This window comes from Equus caballus, chromosome 8 (genome assembly GCF_041296265.1).
Source record: "Equus caballus isolate H_3958 breed thoroughbred chromosome 8, TB-T2T, whole genome shotgun sequence".
NCBI lineage: Eukaryota > Metazoa > Chordata > Mammalia > Perissodactyla > Equidae > Equus > Equus caballus.
In genome coordinates this window covers 43548973-43576550 of record NC_091691.1, presented here as the reverse complement: position 1 = coordinate 43576550, position 27578 = coordinate 43548973, and the positions used below count along the sequence as shown (strand labels likewise).

The following is a 27578-nucleotide window of genomic DNA, read 5'->3' as shown; positions in this document are numbered from 1 at the left end:
TTTTGACCCTACCCATTGTCAGCCTGCTACCCAGGAAGAGAAGTCTAGTTGCAGCAGGCCGATGAATTCTGGAGGAGCCACCCTTCATTTACTCACCACTTTCCCCAAACCTAGTATTCACAAGTAGAACTACCTGCTACTGGCTTAGGAGTACACTTGCCAGCCCCCGGCTGCATATTATGGAGCATTTTAAGCTTGTTATGGAATATTCTACAGTCAGCCATACCTTCGCCCAGAGAAAGCATCTTGGTCTTGAGTTAAAATTTCTGACTCTCAAACCTGAATGACTCTTAAAGGTAGATCACTACGTTTCTTCTAGAGATGGGAAATCACTGAGGATGAAGATCTTCATGGGCTACATGGGGGGGGCTTACTTTCAGAGACCCTTATTTGTGTTAACATGACCTAAGCAAGATAAGATGTCACATACGTGGGTGATATAGCAAGTAACAGGCACAAATATAACTGTCAATAATTGTGATTAAATTATCACTCTGTAATGATTTATAGTGTATCAGAAAGTGATATGACCACATGAATTTCATGTCATCCCTAAGACATATACACATATATTCTGTACATGTTAATACCTATATATCTGGATATACGTATATGTGTGTGTGTATATATATATATATGCAGTGTACTCTTTAAAAGTGTGAATAGCTAAATCTAGGTGAGTGGCCATGAGTTAAATGGCTACAAATCTACAACCTTTATAGTAAATCACTGAGGTATTCTTAGCAGTGAACACAGTTTTTCATATAATTTTATTACATCATTTAAAGATAGAATTAGTATTAATTAAATAGATCCACAGGTAAAATGTATTTTGTGGGCGTATTTTTGACATCGTTGTTTATTAAACTTGGCAGACATTAAGTTAGTATTTTCATGTGAATAAACCCCCTCAGTATGCACCACAACTTAAAATATAGTCTAAAGATAATGCACTTGGGTGCTCCATGCCATCCTTACAACTCCGCACCACATCGAGTGCCACGGCCTTGCATGAGGTTAATTCTTAAACACAGGATGCCTTTCAACCTTGATCATGGTTTCCGTGCTCACTATTAGTCACACCAGGCTTTCCCGTTACCCACCGTCTCCCTCCAGCAGTCTCTACTGGCAATAACACTTGGTGTTCAGATAGCACCATTGGAATAATCCAAAGTAACAGGTGGCCATGGCTCACGTACCCTCCCGATGTCTGTCTGAAAGAAGCCCAGGGACTCTACGTAAGGCGGCCCTGAGGCTCTGCAGCCAGGGCCAAGGTAACAGCAGGACAGAGACCGAGCGAACTGGCATGTCCAATCATAAGGGGACTTCACATACACGTTGGGGTTGGGGTCTAATGGGGCCCCCAGCTTGGGCGCCCCCTTGCTCTCTCTTTGAACAGCCAGGCCCTTAGACACCAAGCAAGGTCTCTGAGCATCTGTCTTTGAAGGAGCAGAGAGCGAGAGTGAAGCTCCATCCGCTCGGCCCCAACCAGATGCAGCGTGAGCCAAGAAGAGGGTCCCACAAAGAGGACACTGGAACGGACGGGCACCTTATCATTTATGGGGCATTTAACGCCCTGCCACCATGCGGGGCACCACTGCTCCTGTCTGTTTGCTAACGGGACTGCTTCTGGTATTTGCTTGGCCACCCTTGCCTACTGAGCACGTAAGAAAACAGCATGCATTCTGCAGCCACCCAGGAACCAGCATAGAACCAACGTCTCTTTCCCAACAAGTTAAAACAACAATAGCTTAAATATTTTGAAACTTTAATTACAGATACTTTCCTACTCAACATTTGAAAGTTTGGATTCTCTCCTGTTTTGCATAAAAGCGGTCAAGGTGGTTAAGTTAGACTTTGCGTCTTTTCCTTTGTACATATCTACACTCAAGTCTCTTCCTTATTAATAAAAGGTGTCTTGATCACATTCCCAAACCAACTCTGCACCGGATTCCAGGTTGTAAAACTCGGAGAGTAAATAGTTTCACAGGAGGACAGGAAACAACCGCAGGAAAGTGGCAGGAAAAGCTGAAGCTTAATATTTGTTTCTTCTAAGTTCAACTCTGAAATATAATAATAAAGAGGAAGAAAAGAAGAGGCCCCAGCTGTCACCCTGATCCCTCTACCAAACACACCGGCCAGACACCCTCTGGCGTCTCCAAGTGCAATTTCTACTGTGAAGACGCTCAGGCCAGGGATCCGACTGGATGGAGTTCACAGCAGAAACTTCGAACAGCGCTCAGGACCCAGGTGGGGAGGTGGCGCGAAGCAGAGGCGAAAAGGAAGACGGTTCTCGGGGGCTCAAGTGCATCAGAAGTGGTGTCCTTTCTTTTCGTAAAGATAATGTGTAAATTGTAAAGAACCCTAGTTTGGAAAAATAGAACTTTTTAAAAATTTCTATCTGAGGAGGTTCCAGGGCGGCAGAGTCAAAAGGCAGGAGAGGGCCGCAAAGAGCAGGGGACAAGCGCTCCTCCTGGGGGCGTGGCTCCCGGACGGGTGAGCCCTGTGGTCGTCGGAGAAGTCCTCAGCCCTGGGTGCAGAGGATGCGCACTGGACCAGGGGCATCTGGTAGGATGTGGCTCTCTTCTCAGGCCTGTCGGGACTGGACCCGTCACTGGGCCTCTGGCCGTTGAACAGCAGGTAGCGGCCGCGGGCGTCCTGCTCCATTTTGAAGATCTCGTATTCCGTGTGAGGTAGTTTGATCCCCAGTGCCACGCAGCCATTGGTGTGCGTCACATCCTGCTGGACGCCCACCTGCCAGGAGCCCTCGGCCCCACACTCGTTCCCGTTGAAGACGTTGAGGAGCGAGGCCGTGGCCGCATCCATGGGGGTGACCTTCATGTGAGTCACTGCGGAAAGAGGACAGTTCCGTGACCCCCAGGGAGTGAGCGTGCGGAGCAGAAAGCCCCGGGAGCAATACAGCTGCACGCCTCAGCCCCAAGCTTTCCGTCCTACAGCCCACAGCGCATGCCCGCCCGCGGACCTCAGACTGCGTCACAGCATCGGCAGGTGAGGAGGTCGACACGTTGATCTGAAGGGAGGTCACCCAAATGTACTGCAGGTGTGACTAGGAAAAACCTGCATTTGGCCTATAAATGCTGGACCCTGACTGTCCCTGTTATTGTGAAATCAAACTATCACACCAAGTGTCTCCCGGGAGTCGTCTTTGGTGACACTGACTCTTTGGGATTGACAAGATATTCAACAAAAACTGGGATTTTGTCTATGTGAAAAGGTTTTGAGGGTTTTTAATAGTTTTGGTGCCAAATACCTCTTCTAGTTAGCATTCTTGCAAATTAATACTGGCCCATAAATCAGGCATCTAAAATAAACTAGGCTGCAAGCAAGAAAAATATGAGCAAATATATTAAACACAAGCCCAGTACTTGTGCAGTTCTGCTTTTAAAGGCCCTCTCAGGGGACTACATTCTGGGTATACCACAAGAGCTCTGGGAAGGAATCAAAGATGGCTTCTCCTGGGCCTTCTATCAGAGGTCCACCTTCCTGGAGCAAATCTTCCTTCCTAAGAGGAATGCTAAGTTGTCCTGGGATTTATCTGGGTTACAGAAATATTCTATATTAAATAGACTAAACATGGACTCCCGTCCTGGAAGGGGTCACACCAGAACCTAGGCCGTCCCTCTCGGCCATCCCAGGGCTGACATCATCTTACAAAGATGTCCAAGCTTTACAAAAACACCTAGAAATAGAGACCACAAGACCGCCCTTGCTGAAAACAGCCTGGCGAACCTCAGCCCTCACCTCCCCAGCTCAGGAGATCGCTGTGTAGCCCAAAACTCCCGCCTCCGAGCGCACAACACCATCTCAAGCGCACAACAGACTCAGGGTTGGAAATGACAACTCTGAGCACCTGAGGTATGACTGACCCCTGCTCTTTACTGCCCACTCAAGAAAGCACACTGCATGCAGCAAGCAAGTGTGGCATCATCACAGGCCCGCTCAGCATCCGCCACGAGCTGTGCATAAAAGGAAACACGCAGACCTGAAACTCCCCTCCTAGTAACAGACTCCTTGGCCACCCCTGACGCGGGCCGCAGTGTGGGCTGCTGGCACAGCGCCCTCCACCCTGGCTGGCCTGTTCCGAGCTCAGGGGCTGCTGTGAAGGACAACTGTGCTGCAGAAAGTACTCCCTTATCTCCTTCCCCATGTCTCTAGCAGAAAAGCAGCCCTTTCCCTCAGGCTCTGCTTCAGCAAAAACGTCACAAAGCTGCTCACCGTCCCTGTCCCTCGCCCACTGGGCGCTCACTCGAGAATGGAGGCAGGAAGCCTACCTTTGAACACGAACTCCGTGCCTCCCATGACCCTGGAGGAGTGCACGCCCCGGCTGTAGCGGCCCTTGGCGTAGATGGTGAAGGTGGGGTGCTTGCAGACGGGGTCGGAGTAGTGGTAGTAATGCCCTTCCCAGGTGTTGTTGTTGTCGTGGAAGATGAAGTGGCGCGTGAGGAATAGGACTTCGGGCCGCACCTCACAGCGCTGGCTCACCCACTCGCCATGCAGGCCCACAGTCAGGTCAGCCTTGGGGGGCAGGAGGGGCGGGCGGTGCTCATCCGACCGGTGGATGATGCGACAGGCTATGCAGGCGTGGTCATGATTCTGAAGTCAAGAAACAAGCACAAGGAAAGACCGTCATCCTCATGACAGAGTAGTGTACATGCACTTCCTTCAAACGGGGCTCACCACAGCAGACTGGGCAAGGCACCCAGGGCACCATCTCCTGTCACCCAGGTACCTAAGAAGCACCTGGAGCAATGGTCTTGTGCACAGATGGGGGGTGGGGAGGTGTGCACATAGTGTGTGTGCATGTGTCTCTGTGCTCACAAGTGCACGCGTATTTAGCTGACATTAGAGACTTGCCTAAATATTTCAGCTGCGACATGGACTCTCTTTAGAATTCTATTACGTTTTCAGACCACATGTGCTGGACACTTGATTTCAAAAAGAAAGGCTGGCATCACCTCACATCCATTAGGACAGCTACTATCAGAAAATACAAAACAGAAAATAACAGTGTTGTTTCATATTCCTCCACAGTGAGGAGGTAGAGAAACTGGCACCCTTGTGCACTGTTGGTGGGAATGTAAAATGATGCAACTGCTGTAGAAAAGAATTACTGTATGATCCAGCAATTCCATCTCCGGTTTACACCCAAAAGAATTGTAAACAGGGTCTTGAATGGATATTGGTTCACTCACGTTCACAGCAGCATTATTCACAATAGCCCAATGTGGAAACAACCCAACGTCCATCGACAGATGACTGGATAAACAAAATGTGGTCTATCCATACAACAATACCATTCAGCCTAAAAAAGGAAGGAAATTCTGATACATGTATAACGTGGATCAACTTTGAAGACACTATACTAATGAAATAAGCCAGACACAAAAGGTCAAATACTGTACGATGCCACTGATAGAGGTCCCTGGAATAGTCAAATTCAGGGACACAAAGTGGAAGGGTGGGTGCCGGGGGTTGGGGGCGGGGAAACTGGGGCGTTAGTGTGTAATGGGTGCAGAGTTCCAGTTTGGGAAGATGAGAAAGTTGTGAAGCTGGATGGAGGTGATGGTTACACAACAATGTGAATGTACTTAATGCCACTGAACTGTACACCGAAAAATGATTAAGATGGTAAATTTTATGTTATGTATATTTTACCCGTTAGATTTTTTCATTAAAAAATTACACGACACACAAAAGAAAAAAAAGGACAGCATTCCAGTTCCTCTGGCTGACAAGCGGGGCTGTCTAGTAAAGGCAGGGGTCTTTTCAAAGCCGGGAGGGAAGGACAAGGCCCGACAGAAGGCGGGAGCCACAGGTGTCTGGGAAATCCGCGCACACACCCTCATCGTTGTGTCCACTGGCCTCTCCATCTGGGAGGCTGATAGGCTCTTAATTGGCTTCCTGCTTTACAGCTCTAAGCCATTTAATTAGTGTGAGATAGCCGCAGCTCTGTCTTCCAGGAGCCTCTCTCGCTGAGTCTGTTTTCTAACACTCACACAGACCCTGGGCCAAGGGCTATCTAGGCTTGTGGCTCAGAGACTGCCAGCCATGTAAATGCTGTTTGCCTAGAGGTCTCCAAGCTCACACAAAAAAGGCAAGGTCTGGAAGTCAGGAAATCTGGGTTCATGACCAAACCTGTCACTGCCTGGCTGTCTGACCTAAGTCACAGGATACCTGTGAGCCAGGGGCTGCCTCCCCCTGGACGTGGGGACCATCTTTCTGCTGGTCTCCCTCCCACCTAGAGTGTCATAAAGCCACCTAGGCTAACAGACACTGGCCACGCCAGAAGCATGACGCAAATCGGATCAGTGCTATGGTGGGAAGGCGACTTGTATCTCAGTGTTCAGGTAGACAGCTCGCAGACACCCAGCCCTGTGCGCCCCCTGCCTAGAGGTCTGTGGGGTGCAGCGGGTCACTGGTGTGGCCTCAGGCCTGCAGACAGGGACCAACAGGCAACCGCCAAGGGCAGGCTTGAATTTTCTAAAGCTGGAAATTCAAATCTCCAAGGCTTTTTCGTTTCCAGCGCTCACTCAATGTGAGATTGCTGTGGTGGTTGATGGTTAGGTGCTCTGCTGTCTTGGAGGAGGACAGCAGTGGGAGAAGAGGGCTCCCCTGCTGCCATCCCCCTGCATTCTCCTCCAAGGAGAACTCAGCGCTAACTTGTTGCTGTGCTCCCTAGATGAGCCCAGAGCTGTAATTTATGGGAGAGAAGGCTTCCTTTGCTAACGTCGTTTGGCTTGTAGACAATGAGACCAAATGGGCAGCTGCAGAGTGAGAAGAAGGCAGGGTGCTCACTGTCCTGGGGTCCTGGTGCTTTTGTTGGCCTATGGTTTCCTCCAAAGGGCTCTGTGGGGCACACAGGAGAAACTGCTCTGCGGCCTGTGGTCAGCAGTGAGCTGCTGTCTGCAACCTACAGCAAGCAAGTAGGGAGGGAAGAACACCTGCACACAGCCCATCAGGGCCGAGCCTAAGTGCACAGAAGGAGGTGGTGCGGGCCAGGGCCAGCCCCCCGCTTTTAGCAGCGACTGCTGCGTAGCAACTGGTGACCCTGGGCAAGTTATTAATCTCTCTCTGTATCAATGTCCTCATGTATAAAATGGGATCATTCTACTTACTCGCATAACTGCTGCAAGAAATGAACAGTAGATGAAAGTGGTTCCCACCCAGCGCAGCAGCACCACTGCGGGGAGGAGTTCCTCAGAGCGGCAGAGCAGGCGGGGACGCACGTGTGCACACAGACAGAAGACGAAATAAACGGCATGTCCCCCCCTAAATGTGCAGTCTTTCGAAAGTGCGTTAGGGTGAATAAGATACAAATTTAGTTAAGAAGGCATCACTGAATTTAGTAATTTTGCCACTATGTGTTTTCTTAACAAATTACTAGGAGGTGAAGGTTCCACATTTTTTACCCTAAAAGGGAGTTCTGACACTCGAAAGTCTGGGATGGAAAGTTAATATGACGTCTGTAACATGCCCAGCACAAGGCTCCTGCACCCAGGAAGCAGCCCCATGACCACCAGTGAGCATCATCACCGTCAGCACCTTCATCAGACAGCACCTGCCGTCCCTGCCTGGCCCACACTCTGAAGGAACCAGCCCCCTACTTGGATCCAGACCTCTGAGATCTCTCAGACAGGACAGTGGTATTCTGGTGCCGGTGTCTATGAGCAAGGCCACTGAGCTGTTCAGCAGACAGCTCTGGAAAGAGAGGACCCTCTGGAGCACATGTCAGGTCAAGGTAAGAAGCATGAGCCGGAAGGCTGCCACATTGCCATGAGGAGCTCCGTGCTACTCTTGCCGCTCAGCAGCTGGCAGAGAAGCCTGCTAGTGACCCCACCCACTTGCCAGGCAGCTCCCAAACCATGCAAGTGGACTGCCTGTTTACTTACGTGCCAGCCCAGCCTCCACTGCCCTACTTCCCATTCCCCACAACTTTGTTTGCTGTCTGTAATTTGGGAATTTAAAAACATCAGTTGTGACTACTTCATTTCTGGCCATTCTAAGATGCTTCTCAATCCCTGAAAAGATTTGTTTCCTCAAATACCAGTATCAATTCAGGAACTGCCCAGAAAGCATCTTAGATGGGGCAGGGAAAGAAGGGGTCTTAGTTCTTACAACAACCACAGCTGGGGTATGTCAGGCTCAGGCTGTTCCAGAAAGGCACCACGCCCAGCTGGCAGTATGTGGTGTTCACTTGGTACTTTTCTTTAAGAACAAAGGGACAGGGGTCCTGAGCTCCAAGATGAGGACCTGGCTGAACTCTGGTTGCTTTAGGCATATGGTGGCCTTGGGCTGAAGTGTTTCTGTTCGGCGGCAGAGAAAAGCAGGACAGATAGTTTTAGGGAAGCTTGCTGTCCATCAGTTGGGTCTGTGAGAATTTAGGGAGGGAGTGAGAGGAACCTGGCCTTTAGGTATTGGTCTTGCCAAATTCCTAAACTAGTTACATTTTTTATTGTGGTAAAATGTGTATAACGTAAAAACTTACCGTCCAAACCATTTTAAGTGTACAGTTCAATGGCATTAAGTACATTCACAGTGTTGTGCAACCATCAGTATCACCACCATCCATCTACAGAACTTTCTCATCTGCCCAAATTGAAACTCTGTACCCATTAAACACCAGTCCCCCATTTCCCCCATTCCTGCGCGACAACCACCCTTCTACTTTTTGTCTCTATGAATTTGACTACTCTAGGTCCCTCACATAAGTGGAATCATATGGTATTTGTTCTTTTGTGAATGGCTTATTTCTCTTAGCATAACGTCCTCCAGGTGCATTCATGTAGTAGCATGTGCCAAAGGCTGAGTAATATTCCACTCTGTATAGACCATATTTTGCTTATCCATTCATCCCTCAGTGGGCATTGGGGTTGCTTCCACCTTTTGGCTACTGTGATTAATGCTGCTGTGAACATGGATGTACAATCTATTTGAGACTCTGCTTTCAATTCTTCTGGGTATATATCCAGAAGTGAAATTGTTGGATCATATGTAATTCTATGTTTAACTTCTTGAGGAAGTGCCATACTGTTTCCCGTAGCAACTATACCATTTTACATTCCCACCAATAGTGCATAAGGGTTCCAATTTCTCTGCATCCTTACCAACAATTCTTATTTTCTTTTTTTGATAGTAGCCATCCTAATGGGTGTGATGTGGCATCCCACTGTAGTTTTGACTTGCATTTCCCTCGTGATTAGTGATGCTGAGCATCTTTTCATGTGCTTATGGGCCATTTGTATGTCTTCTTTGGAGAAATGCCTATTCAAGTCCTTTGCCCATTTTTCAATTGGGTTGTTTTGTTGTTCTGGCTGAGTTGCCTAGTTACTTCTTTTTGTTTGTTTGGGGTTTTTTTTTTGCTGAGGAAGATTAGCCCCGAGCTAACATCTGTGCCAGTCTTCCTCCACTTTATATGTGGGATGCCACCACAGCATGGTTGGCAAGTGGTGTAGGTTGGCACCTGAGATCTGAACCTGCGAACCCCGGCCACCAAAGCGGACTGCACCCAACTTAACCACTACACCTTGGGGCTGGCCCAACTAGTGACTGTTTTAAACAACTCTTTAGCCGGCATGAAGAAACCAAACATCATAAACAAGGGTGGGATTTTTGGCCCCCTGTGCATACTGTCAACAAGGGGACAGTTTTAGCCATGGCTGGATAAGGGGGACACCTCTCTGTTTTGTGGACAGATTTTTAAAAAACATGATTGTGCTCTTAAATCCCACCATCCTGGGCTTGAATAAAAACCAAAAGACCTATAGGGACAACTATAGTGGAGCAGAAATTAAGGCCTATATATTGTTTTGCCTCTAAAGTTTCTCTTTTCCCAAGATGCTTTTCTTGAACAGTAGCCTTTGAAAATGAATAAATGGGAGGAGTTTTCAACATGAAGAGTGATTTGTACTGTGAAATATCATTTGCTTTATGAAGTTACTCTCTTTGTTCCACGATCCAGTACATGATTCTCATGTGAGGAGCTGTCCTGTCCCAGGCCCTCTGACTGGGCTTCCACATCATTCCCTTCCCCGCATCTCAGAAAGGGCCGGCGTAAAGCCAGGGTTTCTGCATACAAAAGATCTGAAGGTTAAAGCAGGGGGACTGGAACATGCTTCAGTGTTGCCAATCTATGAAAAGCTTCAATTCCGAAGAGGGGAGAAAAAAGATCCCTCCACAACTAATCTCTTAAAAAAATCAAGCTTATTTTAAAAATGAAAAATCGACCTTGAACTTTACGAGTGAGTAATGTTCTAGGCAGAGTGGGGTTCTGCCCACTGTGCTTCCGGATTCCCGCCCAGCACCCTGGTCACATGTTAAATGACCGCAGCTTGCACGCACAGAACGTCTGATTCTGAGGAAGTTCAAGTACTCATCTGCTTCAGCTTCACGGCCTCCCAGAGAGCACAGTGCACTTTACCAAAGCACAGAGAGACCGAATAACGTGGCTCAGGTGACTTTACAAGCCAAACATAGAATCTGGAACATAACTTGGTCCTGGGGCTTGCTGAGTGCTACCTCCTGGCCCCAGGCTGCCTTTAGGCTCAGATCCTGCAAAGAACACACGTGTCCCTAACAACGGCTCCAGTGGCTGGAAAAGGTCTTCTCTGACGGACGACTGGTGGGGGTTCTCCAGGCTTTCTCCCGTTCCCTGCCAGTATTTATTTCTGGAGAGTTGGAGCATCAACAATATTTGCTGACTGCATCTTCCTAGAGTGGGAGAAATTACTTGATACGATCTTGTTTGTGTATAGAGAGGCAGGCTGAATAAAACATTTCTTCGACTCAAAGTTTTGCTCAAGGAGGAGGAGAAATGGGAATAGATGTTGGAAACTTCCTTTCATAGAGTTCTGTTCCATGGGGTAAAAAACACATTAAGTTTCTCAGAAAGAAACCTGCCATGGCCAGTGACGGATGTTGAAGGCTTTTTTGACACGTGTAATTCAACACGTGTTTGATTACATTTCTACTGCAGGTATTCCTACACGTCCATCCTTCCCGGGTCTTCTCCACTTCACTATAAGTTCTTTGAGGCCAAGACCAAAGCACTCTCCCTTTTTCCTATTTCCCGTGAGACGTCCAGGAGACTGCAGTGGGTATGAGAAAGGTTCATGACTGACAGAAAGCTGTCCCTGGGTATTTAAAAATATTAGTAGAGTGGGCCAGCACCCATTACAAATGACAAGAGCTGCCACCCTTGTGGGAGGGGCCTCTTGGGGTGCTTTTCAGTTCCAGGATCCTAGGAGTTTATAAACTCGGGGCTCATTCTGACCACCTGCAGGAATCAGGATGATTCCACTTTCAGAAGGAAGCAGGGTGAACAGCTGTGTGCATAGCTGTTAAGTCTCTTTAACTGCAGCTTTGGGGGCCACCGTCAGGAGCTGGCAGTCTGTCTGCCCTGCAGTGCAGCATCTGCTTCCACAGGGAGGGGCAGCCACGCCAGCCCCACACGTCACGCTTACTCCGCTTGGTCACTGCCTGCCGGGAGGCAGCATGCCCTCTGAGGGCAGAGGATTTGGCCTCACGGAGATACTGCCCAGCAACCCAAAACCTGACACAAGGATCCACGAAGGGGCCTGAGCCAAAAGGACCATGGGAGAAAGCAAGAAAGGTGGACTGCCAATTCCTCGGGTTTTGTATTCCACTGCCAAGTTATTAGGGGGAGCAAAAGTCAACTGAAAACTCTTCTGCATCTAAAGTTAAGAAGGGGACTTCGTAGGTCCTCGGGAGCAACACTACATTTCTCAAAATGAGTTTTCTTAGAAGTTTAGAAACTAAGAAGTTAGCTCACAAAGCCCTTTCCTGTTTTATGAGATACCAGTAAATCACACAGAAGAGAATTCTGCCTCCACCTCGCCCATATAGACACACTAGGCACAGACCCAACAGCTAGATAAAGAGAACTATAATAAGCTGATTCTTTAATAGAAATGACATTAAGGATGGTTTCAGGAGAAATTCTTTATCTTTACTTGTTTGATGGTTTCTTCTACTGTTAATTTAAATTCCTTTCGATAGTTAAACTAGACTCATCCTAATAAATAAATTTGCTGTAGTGCAGGGGACCCCCTGGGCTGGCGCATTGCTCCCGTCTCCCCACAGTGCTGAGCCAGCGTTCCCACATAGTAGGGGTGCACACAGACCTTCTGAGCGGCTGCTTTCCTGCACGCCCAGGCTTCCACTCTGTCAAGAAATTGCCTTTTAAGGGATGAAATGTTTACCACTGGCATTGTCTCTGACAACAAGTATTTCCTGGTCAGCTAACTCCTTAAACAAAGCAACCTCACATGCCTGTTTATCTGCTGAAAGACTCTGGAATCAAGAAATATAATGAACTGTTTCTGCAATAAAAGTGTATGCCAGTGGCTGTGTGGTGCAGCAATGAGGTGACATTTCATACACTGGCCCAAATAAAACGTCCACACAAGCAAGCCTTTCAGGGTCAAGACCCCATCATCTGACCCCTATTGACAGATCCCTTTATTCCCACAACATGCAACATCTGCTGCCTAATAGTGAACACTGAGCCCCAGCGAGCAGGTCACAGTGCTCTTCAGGAGTCACTCTTAATGCAAGATGGGCTCCTGAAACTGTTTTAGGTCCTGACTCCTTGGACCTCCGGAGGACCATCTACCACCTCTTCCGTCTCCCATCACCTCTGCAAATCCGTCTCCCTTCCCTCCACTGGCAGAAAGAGAAGGGATACAAATTCCTCCACAAGCACTTGGTTCCTTCTGCTGTAATTCCTGCGACACCCACTCCCCGAGGAGCCACGCTAAGCCTAGGAGAGACCCTTCCTCTGCAGAGCCGTCTCCTGGGGCTGGGCTGAAAGGTTGCTGCCCACGGCCACCTGGTCCAAAGTCCCTCTGACGACACAGATATCAGAATGTCTCACAGTTACTAAGTATTTTTTCACATTCTCTGAAAAGGCTTGGAAAGGCAAGTTCCCTCAAAAATAAATGCTCATTCACAGCCTAGAAGTTTCTACAGAATTTAGGAGAGAAGGCACACAAGGACCGCCTTCTTGGTTTGCAGTGCTCAGGCCCCCTAAAACACTTTGGAGCTTTGCTTCCTCCGACGTGCAGCCCGCTGCTGTGAGCGCGCTGGGCAGAGCAGTTAGGATACACGCTGGGGAAAGACGTCTGGTGTTCAGACAACCCCTTTGATTTACGACCCTGTGGCTAAATCAGCGCAGGATTTTGGAGAAAGACCAATTCCATTTGCTTACAAGTCTGGTCCTGAGGCTCTGGCGCTTCCAACAACCCCGCAATCATTTGCTTTTAATTACTGTTTGATTCTACCACGGAAGGAACGCACCTCGCTAACCCGTCCACTGCACAGGAACCCAGGCAGAGGGGAGCGTGGCCCTGATGTGAAACTCGATGCAGCCAGGCAGCCTCCTCCAGGGACACTTGAGGCGGTCCTGGTCTCTTAATGAAGGGCAGCCACTTCCATCCTGGAAGAATCTTCCCAGCACACCTGATTCTCTTCAAACACGCTTATTTGCCAAAGGACGCTGAACCTCACAGCAAAGCTGTATAAAGCTTAGAAAAACAAGTTGATTTCAAGTGTCTATTTTTACATGGTGTCCCATTTCCAGAGAGGCTGAGACTAGTGGTTTCAAACTCAATTTAGCATTTAAACTAATTTCCAGCCAGGCCTCTCCGGAGCGGCAATTAGGAAAGAGTTCAAAGAGGGAGGGGCGTGCAGTCTCTCCAGAGGGACAAGGGACGCGCTCCCTCCCTCCCGCCAGGGAGCACCTGGGGCTTTGCATTTGCTGTGTCTGGAAAGGCACCAAGGGCAAGTCCACTTCTTCCTCCTCAGAGCGATCCTGGGGAAGGATCTAAAGCCTCCTGACAACTCTGCTGCACACTGCAGGCCAAGATGCACGAGGCCAGGGACAACACGAGAAGAACGGGCCCTTTCACTCCCAGAGCCACGTGGACCGTGGGGCCCTGCCTTGGAAGGAGCCCCCAGCCAGACCAGCCGGCAGTCCAGGCGGCGGAGGGCACACGCCGGGCCCTGGATGCCTGCCTGCCCCCTCCTCCCGGCCCTGCCGCCATCTTCAGCTGTGGCCACAATAGTCCTCTGAGCCTCAGAGTCCTAGCTTTTTAAAATTTATTTTAATTTTGTGTGGTGATTGTGTTTAGGTCATGTAAAATCATGACACAAATTGGAAAAGGTACAGAAAGCTATGCAGTGATGCGTCCCTGTCCCACTGTCCCAGCGACTCAGGTCCCTTCCTCAGAGACAATCGTCGTTTCCCCCGCACCTTTCCAGAAACACAGGTTCCTTGGTAAATGTTTCTTATCCTTCTTTTTCTTTTTAAAGATTGGCAGCTGAGCTAACAATTGTCATCAACTTTATTTTGATTTTATGTTTTTCCTTCTTTTTCTCCCCAAAGCCCCCCATTACATAGTTGTATATTCTGGTTGTGAGTGCCTGTGGTTGTGCTATGTGGGACGCTGCCTCAGCATGACCTGATAAGTGGTGCTAGGTCCCTGCCCAGGATCCAAAGCAGTGAAACCCTGGGCCACCAAAGTGGAGTGCACCAACTTAACTGCTTGGCCACGGGGCCAACCCCTTATCCTTCTTTTATTCTTCTTCTTCTTTTTTTTTTTTTTGGTGAGGAAGATGGGCCCTGAGTGAACATCTGTTGCCACTCTTCCTCATTTTGCTTGAGGAAGACTGGCCCTGAGCTAACATCTGTTGCCAGACTTCCTCTATTTTGTATGTGGGATGCCACCACAGCATGGCTGGACAAGCGGTGTGTAGGTCCATGCCTGGGCTCTAAACCCACAAACTCCAGGCCACTGAAGCAGAGCACACAAACTTAACCACTATGCCACTGGGCCAGCCCCCATTCTTTTATTCTTTACGCAATGGTACCACACTTCTCCTGCTATTCTGTACCCTTCTTTTTCACTTAACAGTGTGTCCTGAATAATATCTAAGATCCAAGGTTCTTTCCACTTTTAATATTTCTTGAATGCGGAAATCAGGCCTAGTGTTTAAAAAATTTACTTCTTAGGAATCTGGGTAAATGTTCCCTCAACTGCAGAGGAGGGGGTAGAACATGGGAGGAAGTGCTTTACAGCTAGCCCTCAGGAAACACTTGGAGGCCCCTGGCTGACCATCTTCTCATGCCTCCAGGAGCCATCTGCCCAGAAGGGCTTCCTACTCCAGGCCTGGGGAGGCGGGAGCTGTCGCGGGGCCCTTTCCAACGCCAGACAGCATTCTGCACATCAACCCAGTCAATTCTTCTATTTTTACTATTTTTATAGACCAGAAAAACTAAGGCTCCAAGAGGTCTTAAAGCCCCACAGCTGATGAACCAGGACTGGACTCCAGGGCTGGCTACCAACTCCGAAGTCCATATTCTCCCCAATCTATCCAGACGGTGTTAAAAACAAAAAGCAACCCTTCAACTTTTTTGCTTATAAAAATTCTAAGAAGGTCAGCCTCACAATGGGCATCCTTAATCCCCGTGCCAACGTTTAATAACTCACTTTCAAGACAGTCTTCCTCCAGGAGCCACAGGCGTGTGCCTTTGCTCCCCCAACAGACGGGCTGTGTCTCCTGAGGGACGCTGAGCAGAACAAGGAGGCCCTCCTGCAGGACCAGGGCCGTGTGAGAGTCTCAGAACACTGACTCACCCTCTCAGACCTCCTTCTGAGGAGCCAGGCCACTCCCAGTACACAGTGAGTTGAGGGGGCAGACGCAGAGGCAAGAACAGAAAGGTGGGTATGCTTCATCCTTTTTTTCCAGTCCTAGAGTGAGCTTAAGAGATCGAAGAGCCTACATGGGTGTCAGCAGGTAAGGAAACGGACTCTGAATCTGAGTCGGTGCAAACGACCAGCCAAGGTCAGGCAGGGAGCAGGAGTGCGGTCCTGACTCCAGCCCATGATGCCCCTGACTCCGCCTGGAGCCATTCGCCTCCTTTCTCAGCCCTGCCTCACTGCATCTGGGCTGTCTGGCTGCTCCTTAGAGTCTCGCTGGAGGGTGCACAGGGACAGCGGCCTCTGCTCGGTTAGCAGAGCTTCGTAGAGGCTCAGGGTGAGACAGGGGCTGGTGCTGTGGGCTCGCACGGGGTTTCTGGATTATCTGTGGACCGTGTGTATTCACGACAGGTGTACCTCCCATTACAGAGACAATTTAAAAGCTGGCTAGACTGCTCTCGGAGGAAGCCACATGTACGTGCGCCCTCCCCTTCCTTCTGCTGCTGCCTCACACCAGAGTTCAAGAGCATGCTGTTCAGCTCAGCACTCAACGCTGACTGTGGAGGACGCTACCAACTGAAAGGTCCCACCTGGAACTGGAAGCCGGGTATCCCTATCGGTTTTCCCAGGAGATGCACTAAAGCCAGCCCAGAAAGCAGGCCCACTCCCAGGTGCCTCCCTGCAGCCGATTCTCCTCCTGATGGCTTTGCATCGACGTGAGGAACGCAGAGCTGCGGCCCCCCGGACCCAACTCATCCTGCAAGAACCCCTAAGATCCCGCAGCCACCGGGATGGAGGCTGCCCTCTCCCTCTCTGCCCTGACTCACTGTTTCCTCCTCCGCGGGCCTGAACCTACACCGCGGAGCGCGGAGCCCCCGGTTGGCATTCTGAGCGGTGCCGGCATGCGGCCCAAGCGCCGGGAGCCCAGGGGCTGCAGGGGGTGGGGCCCTCAGCCCTCAGTCGGCCTCCTCACGTGGGACGTCCCCGACGAGGCGCAACTTGAGGAAGCAGCCTCCTCCAGGCGGGCTTCCTCAGCAGATTTTCCAGTTACATAAAGGCACTGTCCTTACGCGAGCTCACAAGTAACGCAGATAAGGAGAGCGCACTGCGTGGTCTCGGCAGGGACAGCGCTCTGTGCTGTGTCCACCAATCATGAATGACTTAGGGGACTAGGAAGAGAAACGGTTTTTAAAAACGAATAAACTGCCAAACAAATGTCAAACAGGCCCTGCAATTAGAGTTGCTGTCTTGAGGATTCCAGAAAAGCCAAGCTGAGTGGGGAGCCACTCTAGAGAAAACGGCTGCCCTGGGGACCAGAGCCACAACCCCACCGGGCCCAGCCCCACCCGCCTCCAGCTTCCCCGGCTGCTGCTGTGGGCACGGGGGCGTTGCCCCCACACCGATCCTGAGCCTGTGGGAAGGAAATGCCTTGTGGGTTCCAAATACAACTGCTGGACCATCGTTCAAGAGAAGAACGTTAGAAGGTTTTAATCGTTTCCTGCCGGCTCTGTGTGCCCTCCTGATCGCAGGAATCGACATTTCACAGAGTCACATGGAAAGAGCCTGGGGTCTGCAGAAGGAGGTTTGGGTTCAAGTTCCGGCAGTGAAACTCACTAACTGGAGACCTTCGGTAGGAGAGTCATGCCTCAAGCCTTAGCCGCCTCTTCTGCCCAAGAGGGTGAGAATATCTGCCCTACAGGATGGCTGTGAGGACTGAAAGCAGTACTGTGGGTGGGAAGTCTTTACAGGGCCCACAGCACTGCGCTGTGCCATCAGCACTGTCCCTGTCACCTCCTCCAGGCCGGGGCCACCACTGCTGCTGTGTCTCTCCCAAATGTGGCTAGAACACCTCCACGCTTCCTCCATGCTCTCCTCTGAGAATCACAGAGGAGGTTCCTGGAGTGTTCAAGCTAAAAGGAGCCTCAGGAGCTTTCTAAGACCACTGCCCTTTCTAGCCCCTTCCACACCACCAACCCGACTCCCACCACCCGCATCAAACAGGAAAACCCAGGCCCCCATCACTGAGCAAGCTGGTGCAACCCAGGTCTCCTGACTCTGCTATGTGTCCCCCAAATGCTTCATCCCCTCCACCTCGCAGCAGCCTACCCAGAAGGCAGGGCTCCCCCTCACTGGCCCCGTGACCCCATGGTCAGGCCTTCACGCAGGGTCATTCATCTTGCTAAATACAGAGGAGACCGCAGGCCTGTGGGAGGTACCTTGGCATTCTGCAGCGGGGGCTGGTAGCTGGACGGCCGGTAGAACACCCTCTGGGAGGCATCAGTGTGGATGTCACCAAGGAAAAGCTCCTCTACCAGGTGGTCCAGGTTGTGCTGCAGGTGCTGCTTCTCCACCCGGATGAGCTGCAGCTCATGCATGGCGAAGTTCACCGCCCGGGTACACTCACAGCCATTCTCCTCCCGCCACAGGTCGTAGGGCACATCCCGCACCCAGGCGCCTCCCGTGGGGACAAAGCCGGGGCACGTGTGGTTCACCAGCTGGCCGAGCCGCTCAGCCACCGCCTCCGTGTGGCAGATGACCTGGACGTGGTGCAGCTGGTAGTCGGCCTCGGTGCCCCCGCGGATGATCCAGGAAGCCTGGCGCAGGCGGATCTTGCCGCGGATGACGAGCGTGTAGGTGGGGCTCGTGCAGCGGTTGCCACCGTAATAGAACTGGTAGGCCTTGAAGGTGTTGTTGTGGTAGAATCGGTACGACCTTGTGAGGAACTCGGGGCCTGACCTCACCTCACAGCTGAAGGAGAAAAGGCAAAGCAAAGACGTGTTTAAGCCCAAAGCCTTGAGGAAGAGATTCATTACAGTGTTAAGAAACAATGGGAATAACAACAAAATGTTTCCCCTGGGCCAGACACTATTCTCGGCCCCTTATAGACACCAATTCATTGAGTCCTCACAACTATCTAAGAGTTAGGTAGGTATTATTATTGGCCATATTTAACAGATGGGGAAATCAAGGTACAGGAGATTAGGGGACATGCCCAAGGTCATGTAACCAGCCAGCATCAGAGCCAGACCACGAATCCGGCTGTCTGGCTCCAGAGCCTGGGCTCCTAATCACTCTACACCAGAAAGCCCTTCATTCACTTTACTAACAAGCCAGCAGGGCAGAAACCTGCCATCCTCAGTCCCACCTGTGGGCTTAAGCTACAGAGAAATTTCTTTCTTTCTGGTAGGATCAAGAGTATAGTGCTGGCCTATAAAAGGAGTTCCCTTAAGCTAGTTAAAAACAGGTGGTTTCCTAACACTTCCGTTTTATGGACCTTGTCTAGAGCAGACAGGTGCCAGATGCCCCTTGTCCTGAAATGGAATCCAGTCTCGGGAAGTGTCACTTAGAGGCAATTGGAAATTCACCCTCCCATCCAGTCAAAATTAATTTTCCCTCTAGCAGAAAAATAGAGGCAATTAGTGAAAGCACAGCTAACATAACAACAGAAATAAGGCTCCTTTTGTTTGTGCTGTTGACAATGACAAAATGCTTTTTCTGTGGCATTAGATAAATGCTAGATTCCTAGGCCAGAAACACCAGTACTGGTCTACAGAGCACAGACGGCTTGGCAGGTTTCAGCTCAGGCCCGTTCCTCCCACCACTCCAACTGCAATCACTTCATATACGAGCAGCACTGCCCACATCAGGGAGGCGGGGGTGCGGGGTGGTTCTTCACTGCACTGCCAAAGAATTCATGTGTCCGTAACCTTTAGCTAGATCCTAGTCTCAGGTACATCATGACTTCCGCCTCATCAATTTTTGGCTGAAACCCAAAAGGCCAGTGGTTCTCAAAATTGCTAATATTTCCATTTTTTAGTTAACAAACTGGTGAAAGATAAATACTATTTAGAAGTGGGCATCTTTTGCTAGGTAAAGATTGTCAGCTGATGTCAAATAACACTGTATGCACATAGAGCCCTCAGCAGAACTTTGAGTATCCATCATCTGTGAAAAAGGAGTGAGAGGAGACCCTAGATGTCCCCCCAGGGAGAGAGGAGAAGTTCACTGTGAGCAGTAACAAATGTCTGCTGAGGTTTAGATAAGAAGCCACTTCATCGTAATATGTTATCTAAGCACTGACGATATCAACAGATCTCACGTCCATTGACTTCTCCATCATCCCTGCCCTGCCCTTACCCAAGCCCCCGTCCTCTCTAGCCGGAACTGCTATAACAGCTAAATTGGTGGGTCCCAAATCACTTTTTCTACCATCCATTTGCCACACAGCAGCCAAAGTTGCCTTTTAATGAAGTGGAATCATCTTAAACATGGGCCTTACTTGAAAACTCTTCAATGGCTTTCCCACTTTGTTATATTAAAAGTCAAACTCAGAGAGGAGACCCGGCCTGCAGGTGCCTGGGTGCGGCCCCATCCTCCTCGCAGCCTCCCTGGGGCTGCTCTCCCTGGTTTACCACATCAGGGCCACAAGAGCTCCGGTCACTCATTTCTCCAGGCCAGCCTCTGCCGGTTCTTCCAGAAGGACAGCTCTTCCCTCAGTCTTTGCACAGCCAAGGACATCTCAGCTCCAGTGTCCTCTTCTTCCGTAGCCTTTCCTGACCCCACCCTTGTCCTAAAATAGGGCCCTTGGTATTCTCCTTCAGCACCTGTTGTTTTTTTCCCTCTTCTTAGTACTTCTTTGTGGGTTTGTTTGTAAAATTCCTGAAGACAGGGACCATGTCTGTTTCACTGCTATACACACAAATCTAGAATAGTGCTGGCACACAGTAAATATTTGTGCACACAATAAATATTTGTTGAATAAAATGATAAATTATTTAAAAGTACATCACATTAAGATTGTGCAAATAATTCTCATGCAGTTATTTTGAGAAACCCCATTTTACGGGGGAAAAAAACCTTCTGGGTCTTCATCATCTTATGAAATTCCTTTTTTCTCTTCTCCACATTCATCTGATCCCTCCCCAAGGTACTCAGGAGGCTGAAGGAGAAGTGATCAGATCCCAGAGTTAGCCTTGTTAATTCTCAACAACTTAATGAGGGGAAAAATTGCAGGTCTGTCTCTAGGCTATTTTTAAAAGCTCAAATGGAAGATAAGCCAGAGCTCAAACTGGGATAAATCTCAGCTCTGCAGCCTGGAAAAGAATCCAAGAACTACACCCTGGCTAGTAGAGGTAGTCTGAGTACCTTTTAACTTACTCTTAGAACCCTGAAGCCATGTATTAAATTACCAGAATATGGATAGAACAGTCAGACCATCAGAAGCTTGCAAGTCATGTTTCAGGGTTGCTGAAACACAGACTCCTAATTTCACTTGCTAATGGCTTCTTTTTATATACGAGTGGTCCCACAGAGTTCGGTAAACAAGGACCCATTCACTCACAGCGGGTGGTTAACAGTGGAACCGTATCACCTCTGCTTTAGCTAAGATTTCTAGGTGCTTAGCTCTGTTTCTTTACCAACCAGAGTTTCAAAGAGTTGCTTGGCTCTTAGTTAGAACTTAGCACCAAAACCAATGTAGATTAAAATCTCTATGCACCTGAGAAACCTTAAGAAGAGCCTTCCATAGACGTACGTGCTCTCCAGGCCCGCCTGGCCCTGGCCGTCTTACCCGGTGGACACCCAGTGGCCCTCGATGGCAGGCGGCATCTGCACAGTGATCCTTGCACCATTGTGGAGATGTTTGAGCATGTGATGGCACTGTGACTCCTTGAATGCCCTCCAGGCATTCTTCTCTAAGGACCTAGGATGGGATCTGCTGTCTGGATGAAGGAGGGCAGAACCCTCTCCCAGCCCTGTAAACGAAGAGTGGAGATTAGCAGGAAGGAGAGCCGGCAGCAGACAGGCATCAGGCTGGAGCAGCGCCTCTGTGGCAGGGAAATCACACTCCTGCTCCACCAGCCTTTCGCTGTCTCTGCTCTCATAGAATGCACATTCCAAAGCAGGAAGTGTCCCGCGACATCATTCCCCAACTGAGAAAACCGAGGTCCACGGAGATAACGGATATGACTTGCACGAGGTCACTTTGCTAGTTCCTCACAAAGCCTGAGCTCAAATCCAAGCATTTATGAAACAGCAAACAAGGTCGTGCATCTAAATGAGCAGCTGAGCTGTGCAGACAAATGAATGTTAACGGGTTGTAGAAGACAAAAATGGACGTGCTCTAGAGTCACCAAAGAGTTGGAGACGGGACTGAAGAAACAGGTAAGAAAGGGGTCATCAGGAAGGGTGGACAAGTGCAGTGACACATTAAAGTGAGGAAGGGACAGAGTGAGGAGATCAGCCTCAGTGAAAAGGACAAAGATGGAAAGAGAAAGGCCCAGGGAACAGCTCGGAAGTCTCCCAACTGTGATGTGCTCTCTGCCTTGGCTCCCATCTATTCACACCAAGTCATGCATCTTCTGGCTTTCTCAGTCTCCAAACAGATACCCTCCACAGGGCTGCCCACGGCTGGGGTGCAAATCACATACTCCGCCTACAAAGGGGGAAGGGGGTCTCATGTTCCCCAATTATCTTCGAAATCCAGCCCTTCACCCCCACAAAGTCGGCAGCAAACTAAACATACATCATAGAGCTTAAAATTGAGAGTAACTAAAGAAGCCTGCACGTTTTAATTTTCCATGGGTAAAGGAATACAAGGACCAAGTTTATCTTCAGTATAAATAGTTCGGGTTGGCCAAAATCATTACATATGCAGAACTGCTCCCAGCCTGGTGTTCAGAGTAAAGCAACGAAAACAAAAGGGGTTATAATGGGAAACCCATCGGGTGCCTCTTCGGTCACTCCCGAGTGGCTGACAAGTCCGCAGTCTTCACTGTGAGCCTGCCACACACACTCAGCAAAGAGGACGCCAGTCAGACAAACATACGAAAATACAATACGGAGGCTAACTCAACTTACTGTCGTGATCGTTTCACAATATACATAAGTCAAGTCATCACACTGTACACCTTACACTTACACAGTGTTGCATGTCAACTATATCTCAAAACTAAAAGAAAAAATTTATTTTGAAAAATAAAATTATTAACTCTCTTGGAAAAACATAAACATACACAAAACAACTAAAATGCATCTATTAGAACGCTACCTATGAGGGGGCAATGATGTATTTTTTAATCAACATCCGAATAACTTCATAGAGAAACCATGGTTTATGAAAGATCATTTGAAAATGATAAGTTAGACCCAGAATCTAGTGACTGACAGCAACAGAAGGAAAATCTACTGGAGAAACTCAGACCCGCAGGTTGATAACCTTCAGATATTTGTAAAATAGTCAGATTTTTGCCATGATTCAGAGGGTTGGACTAATCTTTTATTGAAAGTCTTTGGCACTGAGAAGACAGAGTCTCCCCATGGAACTCTCGGGGTTTCCTCGGAGTGAGATGCTGGCCTTGGGAGGGAGCGACAGCCTCAGATTGCTCCTGCAGATCCTAAGTGAAGTGAAGGGCAACGAGGCAGAGACACCTATGGGTACAATTCGACTAGACGAAACTGTGAAAACAGACTCTAAAATAAGATGATGATGGCTTGCTCAAATTAAATGCAACTTCACCACCAGGCACTAATAGCCAAGTCAGTGGATTCAGACCCGAGCTAGAAAAAGGGAACACTAAAACTCAGAAATCCATGTCTGGTGGTGTTGACGTTGATCCTTGTGGCTATGAAGCGAGGAGCTCCTTTCCCTGGCCCGTGCGCATCCATGGAGGGCAGGCGCTCCCACGAGAGTGACACTTGGGGTGTCCTCTCCCCACCCCTCGCTCAACCCTCCCGGAGTGAACAGCCTGCAGGACAGAGAAGGAAACAAGCCTGCTTGACTCAGCCGTGTTTCTCTTTCCCTTTGCAAAACAAGCCTGTTCTCAATGCATGCCTTTTGATCAGCTCCCCACCGCCCTGCCCCATGTAGCAAGGACCCTGCCCCTTCAGTTGTTCACTGTGGCACTACCCTGGGGGGAAAGTCTGAAACATCCAGGGATGGACTATTAGCAATCCTACCATGGACATCCATCTATACAGTGTCTCCTGATGGATCTTTATCATGATTCTCAGGTTTTAATCCCCACTTGTCTGACACTTGTGTTGATCTCTCAGTTGACTTTGAACTAGAGGAGGGAGATGGCCACTATTCACTGTCCCTCCACCAACGCCAACAGTGGAAATCATCTGGATATAGGAAGCACTTCCCGAATTCCCTGTTAGGCAGTCCAGGAATGAAACCATACGAGTCGCAGTCTGCTGGGTCAATTGTGTGATCAATTATAATTATGTGGCCAACTTAAAACAGAATTTAATTCAGGTCACGAGGTGTTGTGTTGGGGAAGATTCTGCTTGAAATATGACACTAAACATTCAGTAAACATGCCATCATCTACTATCAACCCAACTATGTTCAAAAACCTGACCTGTAAACCCCTTTACACCCTGCAAATGTTTTCCACTAAAGATGAAAAAGCTGGGAGGGTAGTGGACGTGGGTGAAATGTCCTCAGGAGCTGGACTGCTTGAGTTTGAAACAGGACCTGCTGCTTAAAGGATTTCATCAAATCCAAGACTTCAATGACTGCTGAGATGCACCATTATTTTACCACCAGTGACAAAAACACTCGCATTTACCTGATGACACAATGCCTTAGCCACAGCCCTGAAAGACCCAGGAAGCATGCACGGCAGCCTCCACTGCCTCAACATTTCTTCTCTCTACTCAGAGATGTGGCAGTGTCTCCTGCCGTTGGTGGCACTGCTTTACACATGGTAGGTCATCCCTTTGCTCTGCAAGTATCTCAATCATGAAATGCAAGCACAGCCTCGTCTTTTTTTGGGTATCTTCCTTTCCCAGTAACTGACCGTTACTACATCAGAAAACACATAACTGCAGTTACTCCTGCAAGGATAAATATTTGCCTCACTAACGTCAAACCAGCACCCCACGGCTCTGTTCCTAGGCCTGTCTGATTTTCAGTGTTTTCTCTTTTTAGTGAAAGTGTAATTTATAAGTGAGTTATGGAGAAAAAAACAAGCACGCTTTCTTTGAATGTTTACTCTGTTTTCAAAACCAGCCTATTTGCAGCTGTGTCCAGGTTATAAAGGCAAGGACTGCATCCCTCCTCATGACTGCTGCCCGCAGACTAACAGGGACTGCAACCCCCATCGACCAGAAGATGCACATCCACTGCGAAGATCTTACAACAGGAGAAAAATGTGTATCTTACAATTGTTGAAGCACACTATTAGCACTGTGACCTTAACCTCTTCAGACTTCAGTCTACTCATCTGTAGAGAGGGGAGAACATTAGCTACCATTTAGGGTTGGTCTCGAGATTAAATAAGAGTGTTCTTTGACACAGTGTCTGGTCCTCATTACATGTTAGCTGTTACTATTTTAAATAATGATTAGGCTCTTAGCCCGCCCTCAATAAGTCCTTCCTAACTAATAGAACAGTTGAAAGAATGGTAAAAGTCACTGGAGCCAGGCTCACTCTGAGCTCTGAGAAGGACAGAGTGCTCAGAATAAAGACACGGGCTAGCAGGCAGGGTTAACAGGCGGCCCTGATGTAGAAGAGGATGGGACCCAAAGCACCAGGCTCTGTGGGTGTTAAGTTCCACTGAGTTTAACAAATACCTATTCACTATTACTTTGTACATTTTAGGAGCTGTAAATATAAAGAAGAATGAATATACGTTTTTCTGACTTTGAGGCTCTTATGGTCTCACTGGCCTGGATGTCAGAGAACAAAGGTAGAGATGATGAAGGAGGGCTCTGGGAAGGAAACTGGGGAGTTCAAAGGCAGAGGGAGAGGTGACCAGGATTTGTATGGGTCCTTCATAAGGATAGTCATAACAGGAGGGAGCCTACCGTTATGCTTTTGAACCAAGGGTGGAAGAAGTAAAATCCAAGAGTCACCAATACGCAAATCCTTAGGAAGCAGGAAAAGATTAAATTACTCAGGGTTCCTAGAGCAAACCTCCATTTCACTATTGTCAATGAGCCAAGCTCAGGAACCTGGCAGGGCTGTCGGTGCAGAAGAGTGTCAAAGTGAGCAGCCAGATGGAGAACTACACAGCTGGCAAGGTTCCCTCAGGACGTGGTGACTTAGAGTTCACACTCAGGGATGATACTGCATTTTTAGGGTGGAAAAAACGGGTGATATTCATTGTCTTTTTATCTTTTCCCTTTGAAGTCCCCACCACCTCCACTACTCTTAGAGAGCAAAGTTACATGGGTCAAGTGAAAGCAGGAGTTGCCGTAAGGTGGGAGAATCAGCCTCTTAGGTCTGCACTCACCTACTGACAGTGGTCTCCAATATTGACTTGGCTCGTCTGGAGTGGAAAATGTGGCCAGCCTTCCTGCAAGTGCTACTTCTATTAAATGGCTTGGAATTAAAAGGTCATTTGAAGCGCAAGGTCCAGCAGCAGGAGGAGCCAAGTATAATAGCTACATCCTTATACCCCAAGACTTCCTTTCCAGAATCAACCATGGTGTGCCCTCCAAGGATTCCAGCCTCAGAATTTTGGTCAACCCAGGGACCCCGTATTCAGGGCACTGCCCAGAGTATGTCAACTCCAAATTTGGGACTCAATCTAGCAACTCATTTACTCAATCAGAAAAGGCTCTTGAAGAGCAGGACTGTTCAGGCACAGAAGGTACAAACATTATGCCCTGAGGGAGTCTCAGTTGAGCGAGAAACCAGGCCCCAAATGGGCTTGTGGAGGGTCTCATAAGGACAGAGGGAGCAGGCTCTGAATTCATCCTTGGGGGGTTCTTGGAGAGGCAGCTGTGCCTTGAAGACTGAACAAAAGAGGTCTACGTAGAGTATACAGCACATTCAAACATAAAGAGGCAGCCCGAGAGATTCAGGTAGGAGGAACTGGAGAGGGTCAGGGAGGAGATCACAGGGTGGCCTACGACAGAGGAGCAGCAAAAGAGAGGCAGGGTCGTGATCAAGAGGCTGCATGTGTCACAATGAGTATAGATTTGCCGGGAAAGGTGAAGAGAAACCACCAAAAGATTTTAACAATGTGATGGCATGGTGAGAATTCCACTTTGGAAAGACCACTTCTCCCTTTTTTGGAGGGATGGGAAGCAGATGGAAGCAGGAAGATCAATTATGAAGCTTCCGCAATGGTTCAGTGTATCATTTTTGCCTGAATGAATAAGATGAGAAGGATAAGAGAAGGGAGCTGCTTTCAACAAATGGCAGCGACCCTGTCTTGTCATCCTGGACAGGCACTGACCATTTGTGGCATGTTGTGGGGGAAGTATTACCAAGAAGTTATATTAAAAGAAAGGAAAGAAGGGAGGAATCTATACTAATTCAACACTAAGTCTGAAGAGAAACTTTTGCAAAATATTTATATGTCCTACTTTCATATCTTAAATTATATAAGTCCGTCATCCTGGTACTAAGCAATGCAGTACCCAAGGATGGCAACTAACTATGATAACAGCTCCTCTGAGAATACCTATTATTTATAATAATAAATGTGCTTGTTACATATAATAACTTTTAAAAACCTTCACTTAATTTGATTGCTTGTGTAACTGGAAGTGTTGGCTAATCACAATATTTAGCTGTTGAAAATTCTGCCATTGTATATTGAATACAGTTGACATTATGAGCTTTCTCTGATGATTCAGGTTCTTAAAGTAGCTCAAGGTCATTGTTAGGTCATCAGTGCTGTAGGATGGTACTTGGATACAGAGGTACTGGAGTGAACAGATAAGAATAAGAAAGTATATGTGTGTGAGCGCATACAACCGACAACAACATTTTGGCTAACTGAGGATTCTAGATGTTTTAGTTAATTGAGAAGACCAGTTAATTAGGTTCCATTCATTAAGATTTTGCTGTAAATGAATCTAAGGAAGAGTATCTGAAGGGAC

General features: G+C 48.6%; 1 protein-coding gene across 1 annotated transcript in view; it reads right to left on the bottom strand.

The window, feature by feature from the left end:
• Positions 1 to 751: 751 nt before the first annotated feature.
• Positions 752 to 27578, bottom strand: part of APCDD1 (APC down-regulated 1) — a 33636-nt gene continuing 6809 nt past the window's right edge. Inside the window, exons 2-5 of the mRNA XM_005612734.4 lie at positions 21307 to 21490; positions 17954 to 18485; positions 4293 to 4614; positions 752 to 2849 (exon numbers count right to left, since the gene is read on the bottom strand). Coding sequence (XP_005612791.1) covers positions 2398 to 2849; positions 4293 to 4614; positions 17954 to 18485; positions 21307 to 21490 — 1490 coding nt within the window. The 3' untranslated portion in view covers positions 752 to 2397. The remainder of the gene's footprint in view (positions 2850 to 4292; positions 4615 to 17953; positions 18486 to 21306; positions 21491 to 27578) is intronic.